Raw genomic sequence first — 21979 nt, forward strand, 5'->3', positions numbered from 1 at the left:
GTTTCAGTTTGGATGTAAGTGGAGAATTTTGAATAATTCCTTTTGGCCTACAGAGATTATGCCATTTTGTCTAATAACTGCCTACTTTTTGTTTGTTTGTTTTGAGCAGAGTCTTGCTTTGTTGCCCAGGCTGAAGTGCAGTGATGCGATTTCAGCTTACTGCACCCTCTGCCTCCTGGGTCCAAGCGATTCTCCTGCCAGAGCCTCCTGAGTTTCTGGGATTGCAGGTGTGCGCCACCATGCCTGGCTAATTTTCGTATTTCTTTTTTTTTTTAAGTAGAGATGGGGTTTCATTATGTTGGCCAGGCTGGTCTCGAACTCCTGACCTCAGGTAATCTGCCCGCCTTAACCTCCCAAAGTGCTGGGGTTACAGGTGTGAGCCACCGTACCCAGCCTCCTCCATTACTATTATGAATATATAATAGATTTTATATGTTGAATGAGTTAAATGGGATGGTAAAACCCCATTTTAACGGTACAGAGTGAATTAAATGTGCATCCATTATCACTATGCATATTGACATAATTTGTCAGTATAAATAAAACAATTTTATTATTTTTATCTTTTACCATTTTTCTATCTTGTTCCATAGTCTTAATTGCTATTTATATGAGTTTTGAAAAAAACCATATTTTTCAGTGGAAGCATTATGGTTCTCCATTGTTGACTAAAGATTTTACTTCACCTCCGGGCTGGGCGCGGTGGCTCAGGCTTGTAATCCCAGCACTTTGGGAGGCCGAGGCAGGCGGATCACGAGGTCAGGAGATCGAGACCACGGTGAAACCCCGTCTCTACTAAAAATACAAAAAGTTAGCCGGGCGTGGTGGCGGGCGCCTGTAGTCCCAGCTACTCGGAGAGGCTGAGGCAGGAGAATGGCGTGAACCCGGGAGGCGGAGCTTGCAGTGAGCCGAGATTGCGCCACTGCACTCCAGCCTGGGCGACAGAGCGAGACTCCGTATCAAAAAAAAAAAAAGATTTTACTTCACCTCCAATATATAAACTACAGTGTGCTATGTTACAAATTCTGAACTTGCTTATCTTTTGTTTAGAAAGGCATTATGTAAAACGAAATAAAGACACACAGGCTATGGAACCAGCTAGCATAGAAAGGAGATCACAGTACCATAGAAAGGAGAATGAGCGAAGTATAAAATAGGATGTTAAGTGGAAATGATTGCGCTAATGGTAGAAAAATATATTGAAAGCATTTTAAAGGTAAATACTCGTTGTTTTTTTCAGCGAGAAATTAGGCAACAGCTAGCAGAAAAAGCTAAAGCTGGAGAACTAAAAGTCGTCAATGGAGCAGCAGCGTCCCAGCCTCCATCAAAACGAAAACGGCGTTGGGATCAAACAGCTGATCAGACTCCTGGTGCCACTCCCAAAAAACTATCAAGTTGGGATCAGGCAGAGGTAATTTCTTTTTGTTTTTTGTTATTACTGTTAAAAAATTTTTTTCTGTTATGGACTGTATTAGTCTGCTTGGGTTGCCATAACAAGATACCACAGACTGGGTGCCTTAAACAACAGACATTGATTTTTTTTGCAGTTCTGGAGGCTTGAAATCCAAGATCAGAGTGCCAACAGGGTTGGTGTTTGTTGAGGGCTCTCTTGCTGTGTCCTCACATGGCCTTTCTCTGTGCCAGCAAGGTCTGTTGTCCCTGCTCTTCCTATGAGGACATCAGTCTTACTAGATTAGGGCCCCACCCTCATGACCTCATTTGACCTTAATTTACCTCCCTAAAGGCCCAGTCTCCAAATACAGTCACACTGGGGGTTAGGACTTCAACATACAAATTTTGAGGGGCATGCAATTTAGTCCATATCATGGAATAAGGAAAGTTCTTTTTAGAATATTAAATACAGACCTGTAGGTATGTTACATTGTGGAGGTTGAGTATGATATAGTGGTCTTCCTTATCTTCTAGACAGATAACTTAAGTCCCTCACTACAGGCAGCAAATAGTCAATGCTACTCCATTCCCTTGGCCAGTCTACTCTCCTACTTTTTTTTTTTTTTTTTTTTTTACAGTTGATTTTCTTTTTTTTTTTTTTTTTTTTTACAGTTGATTTTCTTTCTTTTTTTTTTTTATTATTTTTTTTTGCACACAAAAACAATAAACATTTTCTAAAAATACATACAAACAAAAAGATGCGTATCAAACATATTAGGAAGGTTGCACATGGGAAGACGGGGAATAGAAATGGGGAGTGGGAATCAAAATAAATGAGAGAGGGACTTTATATGGATCAGTGATAATAACTCAATCCTCTATTTGACGAAGAAGGAGAAGGAAGAGGAAGAAAAAGAAAGTGGGATAAAGGATCAGAAAGGGAGGAAAATAGAAAAAATTAGAGTATGACTCCAGGATAGACCTGTTTTGTTGTCACTGAGTTGGTTGGTTGATTTGTCTGTTGTATTTTTCATATGTTTTGCCATGTTGGCCAGACTGGTCTCGAACTCCTAGCCCGAAGTGATCAACCCGCCTCAGCCCCCCAGAGTGCCGGGACCACAGGCGTGAGCCACCACGTCCAGCCCCCAGATTGCTTCTGGCCTCCGTGGTATACCTCCCAGACGGGGCGGTCGGGCAGAGGCACTCCCCACATCCCAGACGGGGCGGCCGGGCAGAGGCGCTCCTCACTTCCCAGACCGGGCGGCCAGGCAGAGACGCTCCTCACTTCTTCCCAGACGGGGCGGCCGGGCAGAGGCGCTCCTCACTTCTTCCCAGACGGGGCGGCCGGGCAGAGGCGCTCCTCACTTCCCAGACGGGGCGACCGGGTAGACGCGTTGCTCATTTCTTCCCGGACGGGGCGGCCAGGCAGAGGCGCTCCTCACTCCCCAGACGATGGGTGGCCGGGCAGAGGCGCTCCTCACTTCCCAGACGATGGGTGGCCGGGCAGAGGCGCTCCTCACTTCCCAGACGGGGCGGCCGGGCAGAGGCGCTCCCCACTTCCCAGAGGATGGGTGGCCGGGCAGAGGCGCTCCTCACTTCCCAGACGATGGGTGGCCGGGCAGAGGCGCTCCTCACTTCCCAGATGGGGCGGCCGGGCAGAGGCGCTCCTCACTTCTTCCCAGACGGGGCGGCCGGGCAGAGGCGCTCCTCACTTCTTCCCTGACAGGGCGGCCGGGCAGTTTTGGAGGCTGAATGCATTGGCTCATGCCTATAATCTCAGCATTTTGGGGGTCCAGGTGGGAAGATTGGTTGAGCTCAAGGAGTTTGAGACCAGCTTGGGCAACAGAGGGAGACCCTGTCTTTACAAAAAAAAAAATTAGCTGGGCATAGTGGTGCATGCCTGTAGTCCCAGCTACTGGGGTATGGGGGGTGGTGGGGGCCGAGATGGGAGGATCCCTTGATCCCGGGAGGTAGAGGTTGTAGTGAGCTATGATCGTGCCACTGCATTCCAGCCTGGTGACAGAGTAAGACTCTGTCTCAAAAAACCAAAACGATGGAGACTGTAAAATCTTTCTTAGAAATGTATTTCCTAGTTCCGTAGAAATGGTTGTATTAGATGTTTTCTATCATTTAATAATATACTTGCAGACTAAAAGATATAAGTGCTGCATAAAAGTAGCTAATTATGTTAGACTATCATATGTGCCTTTATTATGTTTGTCATTATCCTGAATAGAAAGGTCTTTAAAATTGATTTTTTAGAAAGCACTTGAAAATATTTAATCATTGCTAGAAAAATAAAGCGGCTGGGTGTGGTGGCTCATGCCTGTAATCCCAGCATTTTGGGAGGCCAAGGCAGGCGGATCTTGAGGTCAGGAGTTCAAGACCAGCCTGGCCAACATAGTGAAACCCCATCTCTACTAAAAATACAAAAAAATTAGCTGGGCATGGTGGCGTGTGCCTGTAGTCCCAGATACTCGGGAGGCTGAGACAGGAGAATCACTTGAACCCGGAAGGCGGAGGTTGTAGTGAGCTGAGATTACGCCACTGTGCTCTAGCTTGGGCAACAGAGTGAGACTTTGTCTCGAAATAAATAAATAAATAATTAAAGCTACTCTTTTGCTTATGCACCATTTCCCTTCCCCTCTTGGAGACTCTCATCATGTACCATTAATTTTTTTCTCCATACTAGATTATCAGCAGCAGCAAACACGTTTTACCATGCTTTGTCTTAACAACAGCAACATAAAACTGCAGAAAACATCTCTTAACCCTCATTCACATCCTCATTCAGCTACAGTCTTGTTTCTATATCTTTTTAGAACAAAGTGCTTTGTTCTTTGTTTTTTTCTTGAGGTAGGGTCTCATTCTGTTGCCAAGGTTGGAGTGCAGGGGCTCAATAATAGCTCACTGCAGCAGCCTCCACCTCCTGGGCTCAAATGATCCTCCCACCTCAACCCCCCCCCAAGTAGATGGGACTATAGACACGTACCACCATGCCTGGCTAGTTTTTTATTTTTTTGTAGAAACGGGTCTCACCATGTTGTCCAGGCTGGTCTCAAACTCCTGGGCTTAAGCAGTCCATCTGCCTCAGCCTTGCAAAGTGCTGGGATTACAGGCATGAGCCCCAGATGCCTTGAATGAGTCATTTGTACTTGCTTTCTCTGCTTACATAGTTCTAGTCTTACGTAGTTTCTAGTCTTTACGTAATTCTAGTCTACTCCACCTAAAATCTCTTGTCAAGGTCACTTGGCCCCTAATTGATAAATTTAAAAAGTGTATTTTCATTTCTCATATGACTTAGCATATCAAGAACATTTGACATTTCTTCATACCCTTTTCTCTCTGTCTCTGGGTTTTAGCCTTTCTTGCTTCCCCTCAAAATCTCAGTGGCTACTACTCCTTAGTCTTGTTTGCTGGATCCTCATTCTTCTTACCTCTGAACTTTGGGGTGTTACAGTAGTGCTGAGTCTTTTGGATTCTTTTCCATCTGTGCTCAATCCCTAGGATCTCATTCTTGTCTTTATATACCATTTGTATAAGATAGCTCCCAAACTTATAAATCTGTCCTCTGCTTCTGTTCCGCAGACTTGCGTATTTGTTCAGCCTGACATATTTATTTGGCTGTTCAATGGGCATTTCAAAATCAGTATTTCTAAAAGAAAATTATTGATTTTCTTCGCATACATCTCTTCTCAATCCTGCTCCCCTGGTCTTTCCTGTGTCTGTTTGGCTCAAGCAAAACATTTAGGGCTGGGCGCAGTGGCTCATGCCTGTAATCCCAGCACTTTGGGAGGCCAAGGTGGGTGGATCATTTGAGGTCAGGAGTTCAAGACCAGCTTGGCCAACATGATGAAACCCCAACTCTAGTTAAAATACAAAAATTAGCCCGGCACGTTGGCAGGTGCCTATAATCCCAGCTACTTGGGAGGCTGAGGCAGGAGAATCACTTGAACCCAGGAGGTGGAGGTTGCAGTGAGCGGAGATTGCGCCACTGCACTTCGGTCTTGTGACAGAGCGAGACTCTCTCAAAAACAAAAACAAGAACAACAATAACAAAAAAACATTTAGGGAGTCATCCTATATTCCTTATTCTCTTACCCCATATCTTACCCGTATACATTTTCTTGGTATCACCTTTAAATATATTAAGGAGCTAGCCACTTATCATGATCTCTGCCTCTACCATCCTAGACTAAATCACTATTAGCTCTAGCCTAGACGGCTATAGATTTAACTTATAAACCAAGAAAAAACCTATCAGATCATGCAGTATTTCCCCAAACCCAGAATTGGGATATACAAAACCTAATACATAATTTCTAAACAATTTAGTTTAAGGTGAGGACTTCTCATTTGCTTGGTTTTATGTAGGAGGGATTTGGTTCTGCTCAGTATAAGTAACTACTAGCTTTATTTTTAATTTTGATTTTAATTTTTGAGACAGAGTCTTGTTCTGTCACCCATGGGTAGCTGGAGTGCATTGGTGCAATCTCAGCTCATTGCAATCTCCGCCTCCCAGACTCAAGTGACTCCTGTGCCTCAGCCTCCCAAGTAGCTGGGATTACAGGCGTGTGCCATCACGCCCAGCTAATTTTTGTATTTTTAGTAGAGACAGGGTTTCTCCATGTTGGCCAGGCTGGTCTTGAACCCCTGGCCTCAAGTGATCCCCCCCACCTTGGCCTCCCAAAGTGCTGGGATTACAGTTATGAGCCACCATGTCCAGCCAAGTAACTAGTAGCTTTAATTCTATGGATGACATTCAGTACTAAGTTTGAGAAAAAGAAAGAAGTTTGTCCTCCTGGTAATTGTTTAACTGTATGCACGTAACTAGACACAAGAGCTGATATCTTTCTTTCTTTTTTTTTTTGAGACAGAGTCTTGTTCTGTCACCCAGACTAGAGTGATGATTTCGGTCCCCTGCAACCTCCGCCTCCTGGGTTCAAGCGATTCTCCTGCCTCAGCCTTCCAAGTAGCTGGGATTATAGGTGCCTGCCACCACGCCTGGCTAATTTTTAGTAGAGACAGGGTTTCGCCATGTTGGCCAGGCTGGTCTCAAACTCCCGACCTCAGGTGACCCACCTGCCTCGGCCTCCCAAAGTGCTGGGATTATAGGTGTGAGCCACTGCAGCTGGCATGAGAGCTGATATGCTGATACCTTTCTTATAAAAACTACAGAGACTCGGCCAGGCGCGGTGGCTCACACCTATAATCCCAGCACTTTGGGAGGCTGAATGGGCAGATCACCTGAGGTCGAGAGGTTGAGACCATCCTGGCCAACATGGTGAAACCCCATCTCTACTAAAAATACAAAAAATTAGCCAGGCGTGGTGGCAGGCACCTGTAATCCTAGCTACTCAGGAGGCTGAGGCAGGAGAATCGCTTGAACCCGGGAGACATAGGTTGCAGGGAGCCGAGATCGAGCCATTGCACTCTGGCCCAGGTGACAGAGTGAGATTCTGTCTCAAATAAAAAATAAATAAATAAAAAAACCAGAGACTCAGACTTTTTAAAAAATTCTGTTCATTTAATACAACTGTACCCTAATCATAATTGTAGGAATTACAATAGATAATAGAATTTATTTCCCACCTTTCCTTATAATTCAGCAGGAGGGACAGATGCCAGAATGGAGATTTTAAACAATTTGTGTGCTTTATTTACCTAATCCAGAATCTTTCAACCCTGAGTAATAGTAAAATCTTTTTTTTTTTTTTTTTTGAGACAGAGTCTCACTTTCACCCAGGCTGGAGTGCAGTGGCGCGATCTTGGCTCATTGCAACCTCCACCTCCTGGGGTTAGGCAATTCTCATGCCTCACCCTCCTGAGTAGCTGGAATTACAGGTGTGCACCACCACACCCAGCTATTTTTATTTATTTTTATTTTTTATTTTTAGTAGAGATGGGCTTTTGCCATGTTGGCCAGGCTGGTCTCAACTCCTGGCCTCAATTGATCTGCCTGCCTGGCCTTCCAAAGCGCTGGGATTACAGGCATGAGCCACCATGCCTGGCCCTGAGTAGTATGTTTTTAAGGGAAAAACTATTGAGTCTTAAGCTTGTTTAATGGTACCATGCAAATTTGCAAACATAAAGGTAGATAAAGTCCTTGTGTCTGTAAGAGCTCCCAACTTTCTCAACTATTTTTCTTCTTTTTTTGAGACGGGGTCTCGCTTTGTCACCCAGGCTGGAGTGCAGTGGTGCTATCTCGGCTCACTGCAAACTCCACCTCCCGGGTTCACGCCATTCTCCTGCCTCAGCTTCCTGAGTAGCTGGGACTACAGGCGCCTGCCACAATGCCTGGCTAACTTTTTTGTATTTTTAGTAGAGACGGGGTTTCACCATATTAGCCAGGATGGTCTCTATCTTCTGACTTTGTGATCCGCCCCCCTCTGCCTCCCAAAGTGCAGTGATTGCGGGCGTGAGCCACCGCGCCCGGCCAAGAGCTCCCAACTTTAAAACAAATATATAAAGTACATTACACATCCTATGGAATACTTAGAGGCAGTATGTAAGTACAAATTTTGTTTTCTTTACACTCAACTCTATGCTGCTTTGATATGATACTGTCTTTATTGGTGGAGATTCTTTTGCTATTACATGCAGTCAGTTGTCCAACTATTACTCTCTGTTTGAACTGCTGTGGAACTCTTGATGTTACTTAAACCCACCTCTCAGCCTGGGCAGGATAGTAAGACTCTTATCTCTCCAATAAATAAAAAATTAACTGGGTGTGGTGGTGTGCGCCTGTATGTAGTCTCAGCTACTCAGGAGGCTGACATGGGAGGATCGCTTGAGCCTGGTAGGTGGAGACTGCAGCGAGCCATGATTGTGCCACTGCACTCAACCTGGGCGACAGAGTGAGACCCTGTGTCAAAAAACAAATGAAAATCCACCTCTCATCTTTTTTTCATTAATCTTGCCAGCATCAGCTAGGGTAATATTATTTGGTACACATGTAACTGTACAAACAAACTGATCTCAAGATTGAAATCATGTGACAGTATCTGGTTATAATTACATAGGTGGGGCCTGGTGCGGTGGCTCACGCCTGTAATCCCAGCACTGTGGGAGGCTGAGGTGGGTGGATCACGAGGTCAGGAGTTCGAGACCAGCCTGACCAACGTGGAGAAACCCTGTTTCTACTAAAAATACAAAAATTAGCCACGCGTGGTGGCAGGCACCTCTAATCCCAGCTACTCAGGAGGGTGAGGCAGGAGAATCACTTGAACCCGGGAGGCAGAGGTTGCTGTGAGCCAGGATCACGCCATGGCACTCCAGCCTGGGTGACAGAGCGAGACTCTGTCTCAAAAAAAAAAAAAAAAAAAAAATTTACATAGATGATCCAAAGCATGCTTATATTAATTAAACACACACAATTAAACAAAACATCAACAGGACTGTTTTCTTAGAACACATGAATTCCTTCTTCCCTAAATACGTGTCTCTAAGCCCCACTTTGAGAAGTACTAATGTAATTAGAGCTGAAAGCCTTCGATTACAGATCTAGACAGAGAAACCTCAGTGATTTCCCCCAAAGTCACAGAGCTATTAATGGCATATCAAAGATTCATACCGATAATATTTTGTTTTTTTAAGCTGGGACTTTTGTCAGTGCTTCGGATTGAAACTTTACATTGTTTTTAATCATAAACGTTTGCTAGAAAGTAGGTATCTTTTCCTATAAGTAGAGGTAGTGTCCTCTAACTTTTAACTATAGTGCATAGAACTAAAACATTTTTCGTTTAAAGTTTTTTATGGAAATTTTCTAATTATTTCTATGTGGGTGTGTGAAATAAAATTTTTTTGCTTTTTTAAGACCCCTGGACATACTCCTTCCTTAAGATGGGATGAGACACCAGGTCGTGCAAAGGGAAGTGAGACTCCCGGAGCAACCCCAGGCTCAAAAATATGGGATCCTACACCTAGCCACACACCAGCGGGAGCTGCTACTCCTGGACGAGGCGATACACCAGGCCATGCGACACCAGGCCATGGAGGCGCAACTTCCAGTGCTCGTAAAAACAGATGGGATGAAACCCCCAAAACAGAGAGAGGTACTTCTAGTGGAGTATGGGTGTGTGGGTGAAATGTTGAGTGGTATGTTTACAGACTGAAATGTGTTCTGTTTATTCCTGGGTGGACATGTATAAATAACCAGCTGCTTTTGGGGGACAGATTAACAATAGAACAGATCATATGCCTAATTTTTTTCACTTCTTGAAGAGGTTTAAGATTTAAGGAAGAACCTTAGGTAAAAGAAAAGTTAGTAGGCCATAACCTTTGATTTTGTGTGTTTCTTTAGAGATAGGGTCTTGCTCACTGTAGCCTTGACATCCTAGGCTCAAGTGATCTTCCCACCTCAGCCTTCTGAGTAGCTGAGACTATAGGGGCATGCCACCATGCCTGGCTAATTTTTTTTTTTTTTTTTTTTTTTTTGAGATGGAGTTTTGCTCTTGTTGCCCAGGCTGGAATGCAATGGTGCAATCTCGGCTCACTGCAATCTCCGCCTCCTGGATTCAGGCAATTCTCCTGCCTCAGCCTTCCTGAGTAGCTGGGATTACAGGCATGCGCCACCAAGCCCGGCTAATTTTGTATTTTTAGTAGAGACGGGATTTCTCTATGCTGGTCAGGCGGGTCTCGAACTCCCGACCTCAGATGATCTGCCCCCCCTCGGCCTTCTGAAATGCTGGGATTACAGGCATGAGCCACCGCTCCTGGCCCCTGGCTAATTTTTCAATTTTTTGTAGAGACAATGTCTTGCTTCATTGCCCAGCCTGATCTTGAACTCCTGGTTTCAAGTGATCTCCTGCCAAAGTGTTGGAATTGCAGGCATGAACCACTGTGCCTGGCTTACCCTTTGTTTTTTATTATGGAAAAATGTACATAACATCAAATTTACTTTTTTTGTTGTTGTTGTTGAGACAGAGTCTTGCTCTGTCACCCAAGCTAGAGTGCAGTGGTGCACTCTCGGCTGACTGCAACCTCTGCCTCCCGGGTTCAAGCGATTCTTTTGCTTCAGCCTCCTGAGTAGCTGGGATTACAAGCGCCCACCACCACACCTGGCTACTTTTTGTATTTTTAGTAGAGACGGAGTTTCATCATGTTGGTCAGTCTGGTCTCAAGCAGCTTTAAATGGGTCACCATTTTAGGAATATTCTATTTTAGAACTTGATAGTTTTGAGTATAACTGTTAGAGAATAAAGAATATTATTTTAACAGTGATTAAAATTGTGGTTTTACTCACTCTTTCTTTTTAAAGATACTCCTGGGCATGGAAGTGGATGGGCTGAGACTCCTCGAACAGATCGAGGTGGAGATTCTATTGGTGAAACACCGACTCCTGGAGCCAGTAAAAGAAAATCACGGTGGGATGAGACACCAGCTAGTCAGATGGGTGGAAGCACTCCAGTTCTGACCCCTGGAAAGACACCAATTGGCACACCAGCCATGAACATGGCTACCCCTACTCCAGGTAGAACTCTCTCATTGGAAATAATTGTTTTTTTCTCCATAAATTATTTAATTTTTTTTCCTTTGTGGTATTCTGTGTGCTATTAATGTCAACTTCTAGCAAGAATAAGGAGATATACAAATTTAAGTCTTGGTTTGCATTTATAATATAAAAGCAAATAACTAATAGGGTTGATCTTAACTCTCTTTTATCTCAATGTATGTAATAATACAGTCTTGTACTATAGCTTATATAAAAATTTGCTTTTCTTGGTAGGTCACATAATGAGTATGACTCCTGAACAGCTTCAGGCTTGGCGGTGGGAAAGAGAAATTGATGAGAGAAATCGCCCACTTTCTGATGAGGAATTAGATGCTATGTTCCCAGAAGGATATAAGGTAGTACATCAAATTTGAATGAGGTGGTATTTAGGATATACATTTATTTTAAATAGTGAAAAAATTGATGAAGCTTGCATTGGCTTTGCCCACATTTACTATTGTCATTCCATTCTCTTAGCTATTTCCAGGTATATTTCAGTTCCAAATAGAGATGAAAAGAAATGAACAACATGAAACTTTTATTACTTTCTGAAAGACATCTCAAAGACTTGTGTACAGGTCTATCGGTTATTCTTTGAGAGCTGCTGGTGCTTCAGTTTTCTAGCAGTCCCAGGAATAAGCCCATTTAGATTGTGGTTATTTTACTTGGTGCTTCACCAAGATTTTATGTACTTAAGTTTATGGATTGTCAGTGGACACAAAGAATATTCTTTTTTTTTTTTTTTTTTTAAGATGGAGTCTCACTCTGTCGCCCAGGCTGGAGTGCAGTGGCGTGATTTCGGCTCATTGCAACCTCCGCCTCCCAGGTTCAAGCGATTCTCTTGCCTGAGTCTCCCAGGTAGCTGGGATTACAGGCGTCCACCACCACACCTGGCTGATCTTTGTATTTCTAGTAGAAAGAGGGTTTTGCCATGTTGGCCAGGCTGATCTTGAACTCCTGACCTCAAGTGATCCGTCCCTCTCAGCCTCCCAAAGTGCTGGGATTACAGGCGTGAGTTACTGTGCCTGGCCTTGTTTTTACCATATCAACCTAAAATTTATTTTGAACTATAAAATTTTCTAGGTACCTGGTACTCAGGGAGTATTTGTTAGTCTGAAGATAGTCTGTGGTCATATAGCTGACATCATAATCGGGGGAACCAGATAACTTTGTAAGTCATCTGATGGCCTTTACAGAGCTTTTTCTGTTAATGACTATTGATTTTTAACAGTTCATGAGTATGTTTTTTGTTGTTTTGTCTCACTGTGTTGCCCGTACTGGAGAGCAGTGGCGCTGACATAGCTCACTGCAGCCTTGAACTCCTGGGCTCAAGTGACCCTCCTGCGTCAGCCTCCTGAGTAGCTGGGGCTACAGGCATGCACTACCATACCTGGCTAATTCTTTTATTTTTTGTAGATATGGAGTCTCACTGTGTTGCCAGGCTAGTCTCAAACTCCTAGGCTCAAAGTATCCTCCCACATTGGCCTCCCAGACTGCTGGGGATTATAGGCATGAGCCACTGTGTCTAGCCTTGTTTTGTTTTTGATCCCCTGTTATTTGTGTTAGAGTATTTGTTTCACGTTTGCATGAAGTTTTGCCTTAAAGCTTTTTGTAGCCTCCACATAATGCTGTGGGTATAGATACAACTTAGTGTTGACTGCCTGCGTGTCTTTCTCAGTCGGTCATTGATTTCCTTAGTGTCACTAGGAGGAAAAGTCTACCTTAGTGAATCCTACTAATAAGCAACATCCTTACTAGTGAAAATAAAAATATAGTAGACCTTTAAATCCTTAATGGCAAGTGATGCCTGTGGACTTGACATTGATTTCCCTAGGCCTCACATCTTTAGAGTATCCACTTTATCCAAAATGCTTAGTGGTCTGTGCTGGTGCAGACATTAACTAGCAACAAAAAATATCTGTACAAAGTACAGATAGCATCAGTATAAATTTAATATAATTTAATCTTTAATAGACACAACAATTTTAGGCTCACTGGAGAAGACGTGTATAGGTTTATTGACCTCCCCAGGAAGTTGCATTTTTTTTCTTTTACTATATATTATATGAAATAGAGATGGGGTCTTGCCATGTTGCCCAGGCTGGTCTCAAACTCCTGGGCTCAAGCGTTCCTCCCATCTCAGCCTCCCAAAATTCTGGGATTACAGGTGTAAGACACTGCACCTGGCCTGTCCAGAAGTTGGTTTTTTTTTTTTTTGAAGTCTGTTACCAGCTTTAAAAAACAAAAACAAACAAACAAAAAACCATTCTTTGTGATTCTCAGCCTGCATTTTTTGAAATTTTACTCGTTTTGCAAAAGGTTTGATCAGGTGATGTGTATTTTATAGGGCTTTGGCAAACATTTTGGTTTTAGTTTTTATGCATTTAACTAATTTTTGAAGAGTTTTACACTTAAAAGATTTTATAGTGCAAGAATTTATATGATACTTTAATATCAAAATATAATTTTTTATGTTATATGCCCCATATGAGCTTATTGCCATTTTATATAAATCTTATGAAACATTATTTGCTCGACTAGAGCATTTTTTGGAATTGCTGACTCAGATTTTATAATTTTCAAATTTTTAATAATTTGACATTTTGACCCACAACATGTTTGAATGTGATTAGTATTTTCTAAGCTCTTCTCTTGTATTTCCTCAGTTCCCTACACCACTGATATAATCAGTTAGTGGATGAGAAGTATATATTTTAAGTTTCTAATTAAGACAGAAAAGCAAGATAGATGTTGTCTCCAAGCAAATAAAAACCTTATTAGCTAATAAACTAAAATATTGTAAGTGCAAATATTGTTCATTATGCTGTTTTTTAAGTTAAGAAAATCCTAAACTGTCTTATAACTTTATTAGGTACTTCCTCCTCCAGCTGGTTATGTTCCTATTCGAACTCCAGCTCGAAAGCTGACAGCTACTCCAACACCTTTGGGTGGTATGACTGGTTTCCACATGCAAACTGAAGATCGAACTATGAAAAGTGTTAATGACCAGCCATCTGGAAATCTTCCATTTTTAAAACCTGATGATATTCAGTACTTTGATAAACTATTGGTAAGTGATACTAGCAGAAATAAACTATTACATTGTGTTCCAGAATTATAAATCATAACATTTCAACTTCCCTTAATATTTTTTTCTTTTTACCATAGGTTGATGTTGATGAATCAACACTTAGTCCAGAAGAGCAAAAAGAGAGAAAAATAATGAAGTTGCTTTTAAAAATTAAGAATGGAACACCACCAATGAGAAAGGTAAGTCCCAGTTTGTTAAATTGTCATGTTTGTTGCTTATTTATTTAATTAAAAAAAAATTTGTAGTTTTTGTAGAGACAGGGTTTTGCCATGTTGCCCAGGCTGGTCTCAAGTGATCCTCCTGCTTTGGCCTACCTCCCAAAGTGCTGGGATTACAGGTGTGAGGCACTGCACCTGGCCATGTTTATATTTTTAAAAATATTTTTAATTTTTTCACCAGGAAATGTAGACCACAAAATAGTAGTGAACTATTGGTATAGCCTGCTGTGGAGTGTGGTCTTTCCTTTACTCTCTCAAATAGCCCAAATTGGTAAAGGTTATTTAGAAAGCCTTCCCCGTAAAAAATAAACTTTTGGTAGTGTTATATTTTTGTGTTTAGGAATTTATAATTACTGTCTTCATCTTTATCAAGGACATAGCATGAGGGGAAAAAATTTATGTAGTGTGAAGGATTTAACTTTTTTGCTTGTTTTTATTATTAATATTATATATATGTTTTTGAGACAGGGTCTTGCTCTCTTGTCCAGGCTGGAGTGCAGTGGTGCAGTCTTGGCTCACTGCAACCTCCGCCTCTTGGGTTCAAGCAATTCTCCTGCCTCAGCCTCCCAAGTAGCTGGGACTACAGGTGTGCACCACCATGCCCTGCTAATTTGTGTATTTTTAGTAGAGATGAGGTTTCACCATGTTGGCCAAGCTGGTCTTGAACTCTTGGCCTCAAATGATTAACCTGCCTCGGTTTCCCAACGTGCTGGGATTACAGGCATGAATGACCATGCCCAGCCGTTTGTTTTTATTATTTAAATACTCCTGGGCTCAAGAGATCCTCCTGCCTCAGTCTCCGAAAGCGTTGGGATTACAAGTGTGAGCCACCGTGCCCAGCTGGAGTTAGCACAAAATTCTTTGGTTAAAAAAGCTAATAAAGATGCTGAAAAATGAGATTCTCCTTTTTGTTCTCAAGGCCTTTAAAATATGCTTAAAGCTTGGAGATAATTAGTGAAATTATGTGAGGGATTATGTTAACACTATATGTGCCTTGGAAGATACTTTAGGGGAAATGAAGACATTTAGTACATACCTCTGTGGTTCTTTTGTTCTATTAAATTACTCTTTTGAATTAACATAAAATTTCTATCACAGGAATTGAAATTCCAGAGTAATTTGGATGGAAATGAACTCATGCTGTCTATGTAAAATGTGTGTAAAAGTAAACACTAAAATATTAAATTATGGAAAATCTTCTTTGAGTAATTTACTCATTCAAAATGTTTGATTATAAAGAAACCACACCTATTACTCTGCTCTTTTTCCCAGGCTGCATTGCGTCAGATTACTGATAAAGCTCGTGAATTTGGAGCTGGTCCTTTGTTTAATCAGATTCTTCCTCTACTGATGTCTCCTACACTTGAGGATCAAGAGCGTCATTTACTTGTGAAAGTTATTGATAGGATACTGTACAAACTTGATGACTTAGTTCGTCCATATGTGCATAAGGTTTGTTCTCCTTATAGTGTTTCTGATAGTTTAAAGTTTTAACTTTTTCAGTTAATGTTAAATTTACATATTCTCCTAGACCTTTTTCTTTGCACAAGTACACACCATACATGTACAAATACAGTTTTATACAGATGTACAGATGTTAGTTTTTGTCATCTTTGCCATAAGAGGTTCATATTATTTAATTTTTTCATTTGCTTTTATTGAAATTAGATTAGGATGAGAACATATGAGAACTAACACTAGTTAGTATTAAGAACCAGTTTTTTCACCAATGGTAATTATGGTGCAGTATGTTCACAGGGTGTATAAGTTATTTCTTTAAAAAATATTGAATATTAGTGTGTCACTAATAGCTCTCTTAAATTTTCATCTCTGTCTGGAGTTTGAACTTGTATAATTAAAATTCTTAAACAGTTTGTCCCTTGATTAACAAAAGTCCTGATAATTCTAAATTTCTTATGTATGTTTAATTCTGTACATGAGTATTTCATCAGTAATTGATGTGAAAGTGTAGCTTCTCTTTTTTCTCTTTTTCAGATCCTCGTGGTCATTGAACCGCTATTGATTGATGAAGATTACTATGCTAGAGTGGAAGGCCGAGAGATCATTTCCAATTTGGCAAAGGTATTTACATTTAATTTCTAGAGAAGAAAATTTATATCTGTTTAGGGAATTATTTGATTATGGAAGGAAATGGTTGAAGATTAATATTACCAACTCATGACTGTCCTTTCTTTTACTTTTTAGGCTGCTGGTCTGGCTACTATGATCTCTACCATGAGACCTGATATAGATAACATGGATGAGTATGTCCGTAACACAACAGCTAGAGCTTTTGCTGTTGTAGCCTCTGCCTTGGGCATTCCTTCTTTATTGCCCTTCTTAAAAGCTGTGTGCAAAAGCAAGAAGTCCTGGCAAGCGAGACACACTGGTATTAAGATTGTACAACAGATAGCTATTCTTATGGGCTGTGCCATCTTGCCACATCTTAGAAGTTTAGTTGAAATCATTGAGCATGGTAAGTTCTAATGTAACTTTGTCTTTTTTTTTTTTTTTTTTTCTTTAGGAGACAGGGTCTTACTATGTTGCCCAGACTGGACTCAAACTTGTGGGCTCAAGTGATCCTCCTGCTCAGCCTCCTGAGTAGTTGGGACTAGAGGTACACACACAGCCTGTCCATGTTTAATAGGACAGCTGCCCTAAAATTTGGGCTACTGATTTGGGGAGATAAATGGAAAGGCATAGCTATACAAACTATAGATTTTACGATGGGTTTGTAATATCTGCTGACAAGCTACGGTTCGTATTTTGTTTTTACCTAATTTTGTTTAATGTGAACGTATTCTGCAGTTTGGCTAAATAGTTGATATATTGCGAGACTCTGGATGATACTGTGTAACTTAGGTAATGTTGGGGCATAGTTAAAACCTGTGTTTGGTTTTGTAGGTCTTGTGGATGAGCAGCAGAAAGTTCGGACCATCAGTGCTTTGGCCATTGCTGCCTTGGCTGAAGCAGCAACTCCTTATGGTATCGAATCTTTTGATTCTGTGTTAAAGCCTTTATGGAAGGGTATCCGCCAACACAGAGGAAAGGTAAATCCACCAATTACCTTTTGATTTATCTTCATTAAAGTTAAGGTGACATAAATCTAAATTACTAAAGTACATATATATTTTATTTAAACATAGGGTTTGGCTGCTTTCTTGAAGGCTATTGGGTATCTTATTCCTCTTATGGATGCAGAATATGCCAACTACTATACTAGAGAAGTGATGTTAATCCTTATTCGAGAATTCCAATCTCCTGATGAGGAAATGAAGAAAATTGTGCTGAAGGTAATTATTCCAGATTTGTTAATGTAAACTGGATTTGTTTCATGGTTCTAAGAGAATTTTAAAGTGTTTTTAAAAAACAACAAAAAAAAACTATGTTACACGAGTACTGTTTGATTTGTTTTTAAATTTTATTTTTTAAAATCACGTAATCAGCAATGAGTATTCTCTTCATTTCAGGTCAGTTGATTTATTATTACTATTTCTTAACCTTTTAGGTGGTAAAACAGTGTTGTGGGACAGATGGTGTAGAAGCAAACTACATTAAAACAGAGATTCTTCCTCCCTTTTTTAAACACTTCTGGCAGCACAGGATGGCTTTGGATAGAAGAAATTACCGACAGGTAAGCTTTTATTGTAAAAGAATATTCTCAAAAGTCCTTTTGACTCATTCTTTAGTCAACTTGAATGCATGTTATATATTAGTTTTTGCCTTGATTATCTCACAGTTTATATGTGCTTGATTATGAAAGGAGATGGATTTTAGTCAGCCAGTTAACTTCCATTTTGATTTTGGATTCAAGGATTAATACTTAACTGTGAATTGATGTTTTTGTCTGGTAAATTCAGTGCTTTATCTGGCTAGATGAAACATGGACACAGTTTTACCTTGAATCATGTTAACTTATACTCATTTTTCGATGTTTGGTCACTTTTCTCTTCAACTTTAATAAGTAGCAATGAATCATTCTTACCATGTTTATTAGCTAAATAAGTAGTATATTTAGAATATTTGGTTTTCATGATGTTGCTTTATTTCCTTGGAAAAGCACTCTAAAAGGTTTTTTGTTTTTCTGTTCTTTTTAGTTAGTTGATACTACTGTGGAGTTGGCAAACAAAGTAGGCGCAGCAGAAATTATATCCAGGATTGTGGATGATCTGAAAGATGAAGCTGAACAGTACAGAAAAATGGTGATGGAGACAATTGAGAAAATTATGGGCAATTTGGGAGCAGCAGATATTGATCATAAACTTGAAGAACAACTGATTGATGGTATTCTTTATGCTTTCCAAGAACAGACTACAGAGGTAATGAAAACTATTATGGCACATTGCTACTGACTTTAATATTTGTAGAAAAGCATATTAGTTGTCAAGCAAATTTTTCTAGAATGCAATTGAATTTGAAGTAATTTTTAAAATGCTCAGTGGGTTACCAAAAAATATTCTACCTCAAGTTCTAAGATTTGATGTAAAAAAACAACAGATGTTTGGGTGGTTAGAAAAGGTTGACTATTAGTATATTTCAACTGTGCAGTCATAAACCAAATGAATATGTCTTTTTTTAAAATTTATTTTTTAGGACTCAGTAATGTTGAATGGCTTTGGCACAGTGGTTAATGCTCTTGGCAAACGAGTCAAACCATACTTGCCTCAGATCTGTGGTACAGTTTTGTGGCGTTTAAATAACAAATCTGCAAAAGTTAGGCAACAGGCAGCTGACTTGATTTCTCGAACTGCTGTTGTCATGAAGACTTGTCAAGAGGTAAACTTTTGTGTCAAATTCTTACTTCTTCCCCAAATAGTTTAATGTAAATAGTAACATTTTAACATTATTTGTTTTATTATAGGAAAAATTGATGGGACACTTGGGTGTTGTATTGTATGAGTATTTGGGTGAAGAGTACCCTGAAGTATTGGGCAGCATTCTTGGAGCACTGAAGGCCATTGTAAATGTCATAGGTATGGAATTTGCTGGTTACATAAGACTTTTTCTTGTTTTAACTTTTTCTTTCTTTTTTTTTTTTGTAAGTAAAATCTTATTTAGGAGTTGGGAGGTTTTTGTTACTTTTTTAAAAGCACTTCAAGATTGTAGTTAAGTCGGGGGATGTCACAAAAGTCTTGTTTCCCAAAACCCATTTATATTTTACTTTAAAGAGAAAAAAAGGGTAAGTTTAGGACCTACATAAGAGGTGGGAGTAGTCACAGCTCAAAAAGCTTTGAAGTCATGGAATACAGGACCCTAGTAGAAATAGTGTGTCAGGTGAAATATATTCTGCCATGGTCTGCTGCGGGGTGAAAAGGCAATCCTAAAGTTTTAATTTAGTTTTAGAACAATATGTATATATTTAAACCTTGAATTAGCGATTATGACAGGTTTTTTGCTTGTCATCAGTTTCAAGGAATATAATCAGAAAAGTGAACTGATCAAATTATTGTCTTTATTTACATACCCAAGTTTTAAATACTGTCCATTCAGTTTTCTAACCATAACACAGCTACATTACAAATGGTCTTGGATATGGAGAGCAAAGTTTTTATTCTGTTAGGGCAGTATGACAAAGAAAACAAATGGTTTCTTGTATTTAATCTTTTTTTTAAATTGATTATAACTGTTGCCAAATGTAACTCCTGCAGCGTTTAGAGGCTCTGATAACCTAGCAGAAGTCAAAATAGCTGACTGTGAGAGAGCCACTGTTTGTTTTTCCTCATTTTGTAAGAGGTATTTATGTGATACACATTTTTAAACTATTGTATTTGCATATAATCTCCAATGCAACCCGGTCCTCTATACTTGAAGATAGCTACTTGCCAGAAATTATTTACATGGCCACTTGTAGGGCTCTGGTTTGCAGGGAGTTTTAAACCATATTGTTTGTCAGAGAGGCATGGGAAGAGCAATGGAGAGAGAATCAGAGCAAGTGATTCTAGTTAGAGCAAGAGCCCCTGCCAGCTGCCTCCTTTTTTCTCTCTTCGTAGGTGTAAATACCATCCAAGTATGCCCTGCATTGCAGGGAGACTGGAGATCTGTTTGTTTTGCAGTTAAAGGGTAAGGGGGCCCTTTCTGGAAATTTTTGCTTTATTTACATGTTTACCTCTGGCTTATATTGTTGTGTACGGCCGGAACATAAGCTGTCCCCATATTTAAATGTCAGTGCACAAATACATTTCAGAACCAAACAAAACTTTTTTGTTATTGAGTATCCATCATCCTTTAAATCACTTCACTGATTTCTTTCATTTCTATACATAATCAAAAATTGTTAATAAAAGTTAAAAACGATTCTGACTCTGGTCAGAATCTGGGGCTTTCTCTTTGCCTAGGCAGCTGTAAGTTTATGCATAGTCATATATGACATTGCTAAGTGAAAGTGAACAAAAGTTGCAATTCAAATGTTGATAGTTTATTGACTTCTGTTAAATAGGTATGCATAAGATGACTCCACCAATTAAAGATCTGCTGCCTAGACTCACCCCCATCTTAAAGAACAGACACGAAAAAGTACAAGAGAATTGTATTGATCTTGTTGGTCGTATTGCTGACAGGTAAGCAGATTACCCACACGTTTTTATAAGCAGTATCAATTTTCAAATTTGGCCACTTTGTATTCAATTAGCAAAATTTCCTTAATGTCCCTAATATAAGTGTATAAGATTAGGCTATCCAATATTAATATTTTCAGTCAAATTTCAGTTCGGATGGTAATGGGGGTGGCAATGTAATTTTAGGACTAAACCTGTAAGACTAACTCTTCAGCCTTTCTGAAGAGTAATAAGTTTTATTTAATACTTAAAATGAGTTAATCATGTTTTTAGAACTAAATTTGCAAATTTATCCTTAAAACTTTTCTTAATGTCACAATAATTAATATGTGTATTTTTTAAATTAGGGGAGCTGAATATGTATCTGCAAGAGAGTGGATGAGGATTTGCTTTGAGCTTTTAGAGCTCTTAAAAGCCCACAAAAAGGCTATTCGTAGAGCCACAGTCAACACATTTGGTTATATTGCAAAGGCCATTGGGTGAGTGTTATTTACTTCCATTAAAAAAAAATTACTTTATAATAAATCCATTGTGGTATTGGAAAATACTTCCATGTAGAAATCTCTTTTGAGGCATGGTCTGAATAATGCAGTTGAGAAAGCTCTTCATTTAACCACTGACCTTCTGATTATTGGAATGTATTGTTAAATTCAATTTTTTTTTTTTTTTTTTTTGAGACGGAGTCTTGCTCTGTCACCCAGGCTAGAATGCAGTGATTCGATCTCGGCTCACTGCAACCACTGCCTCCTGGGTGCAGGCGATTCTCCTGCCTCAGCCTCCCCAGTAGCTGGGACTATAGGCATGCACCATCACGCCCAGGTAATTTTTGTATTTTTTAGTAGAGATGAGGTTTCACCATGTGGGTCAGGCTGTTCTTGAACTCCTGGTCTCAAGTGAGCCACCTATCTTGACCTCCAAAAGTGCTGAGATTACAGGCGTGAGCCACCGCGCCCAGCCTGTAGTCTTAAATTCTTAATTAAAATAGATGGAAGGGTTTAAGTTTTACTTTAATTACACTTTAGGTGTTTTCAGGGAGGGAAACAGTACCATTTTCAGAAAAATTTAAAATGTGTGCTGGTCTAGGATATTGCTTAAACTATTAAGGCAAGTTTTTAGTCTCACAGCATCATTTAAGTCTCATATTAATGCTTTATATGTTTTAAAAATCTTATGGATTGTTTGAGCCCAGGAGTTCAAGGTTACAGTGAGCTGTGATTGTGCCACTGCACTC

The 21979-nt window shown here is 40.1% G+C and overlaps 1 protein-coding gene and 1 non-coding gene across 5 annotated transcripts in view; one reads left to right on the top strand and one right to left on the bottom strand.

The window, feature by feature from the left end:
- Positions 1-21979, top strand: part of SF3B1 (splicing factor 3b subunit 1) — a 46535-nt gene that overhangs the window by 19294 nt on the left and 5262 nt on the right. For 2 of the 4 annotated variants that reach the window (XM_032755074.2, XM_032755075.2), the window contains 17 exons: positions 1241-1411; positions 9209-9446; positions 10652-10864; positions 11120-11241; positions 13758-13955; positions 14054-14155; positions 15467-15646; positions 16190-16276; positions 16400-16670; positions 17099-17244; positions 17341-17487; positions 17703-17828; positions 18292-18513; positions 18788-18970; positions 19056-19167; positions 20631-20751; positions 21096-21227. In XM_032755074.2, coding sequence (XP_032610965.1) covers positions 1241-1411; positions 9209-9446; positions 10652-10864; positions 11120-11241; positions 13758-13955; positions 14054-14155; positions 15467-15646; positions 16190-16276; positions 16400-16670; positions 17099-17244; positions 17341-17487; positions 17703-17828; positions 18292-18513; positions 18788-18970; positions 19056-19167; positions 20631-20751; positions 21096-21227 — 2771 coding nt within the window. Of the gene's footprint in view, positions 1-1240; positions 1412-9208; positions 9447-10651; positions 10865-11119; positions 11242-13757; positions 13956-14053; positions 14156-15292; positions 15350-15466; positions 15647-16189; positions 16277-16399; positions 16671-17098; positions 17245-17340; positions 17488-17702; positions 17829-18291; positions 18514-18787; positions 18971-19055; positions 19168-20184; positions 20255-20630; positions 20752-21095; positions 21228-21979 lie in introns of those variants that run through there. The other 2 variants (XR_004370307.2, XM_058439918.1) reach the window with 2 other exon arrangements.
- Positions 14378-14514, bottom strand: LOC116809902 (small nucleolar RNA SNORA4). The gene has a single exon (XR_004370066.1). It is a non-coding gene; the product is annotated as a small nucleolar RNA SNORA4 (small nucleolar RNA).

This window comes from Hylobates moloch, unplaced genomic scaffold (assembly GCF_009828535.3).
Source record: "Hylobates moloch isolate HMO894 unplaced genomic scaffold, HMol_V3 SCAFFOLD_1, whole genome shotgun sequence".
NCBI classification, from domain to species: Eukaryota; Metazoa; Chordata; class Mammalia; order Primates; family Hylobatidae; genus Hylobates; species Hylobates moloch.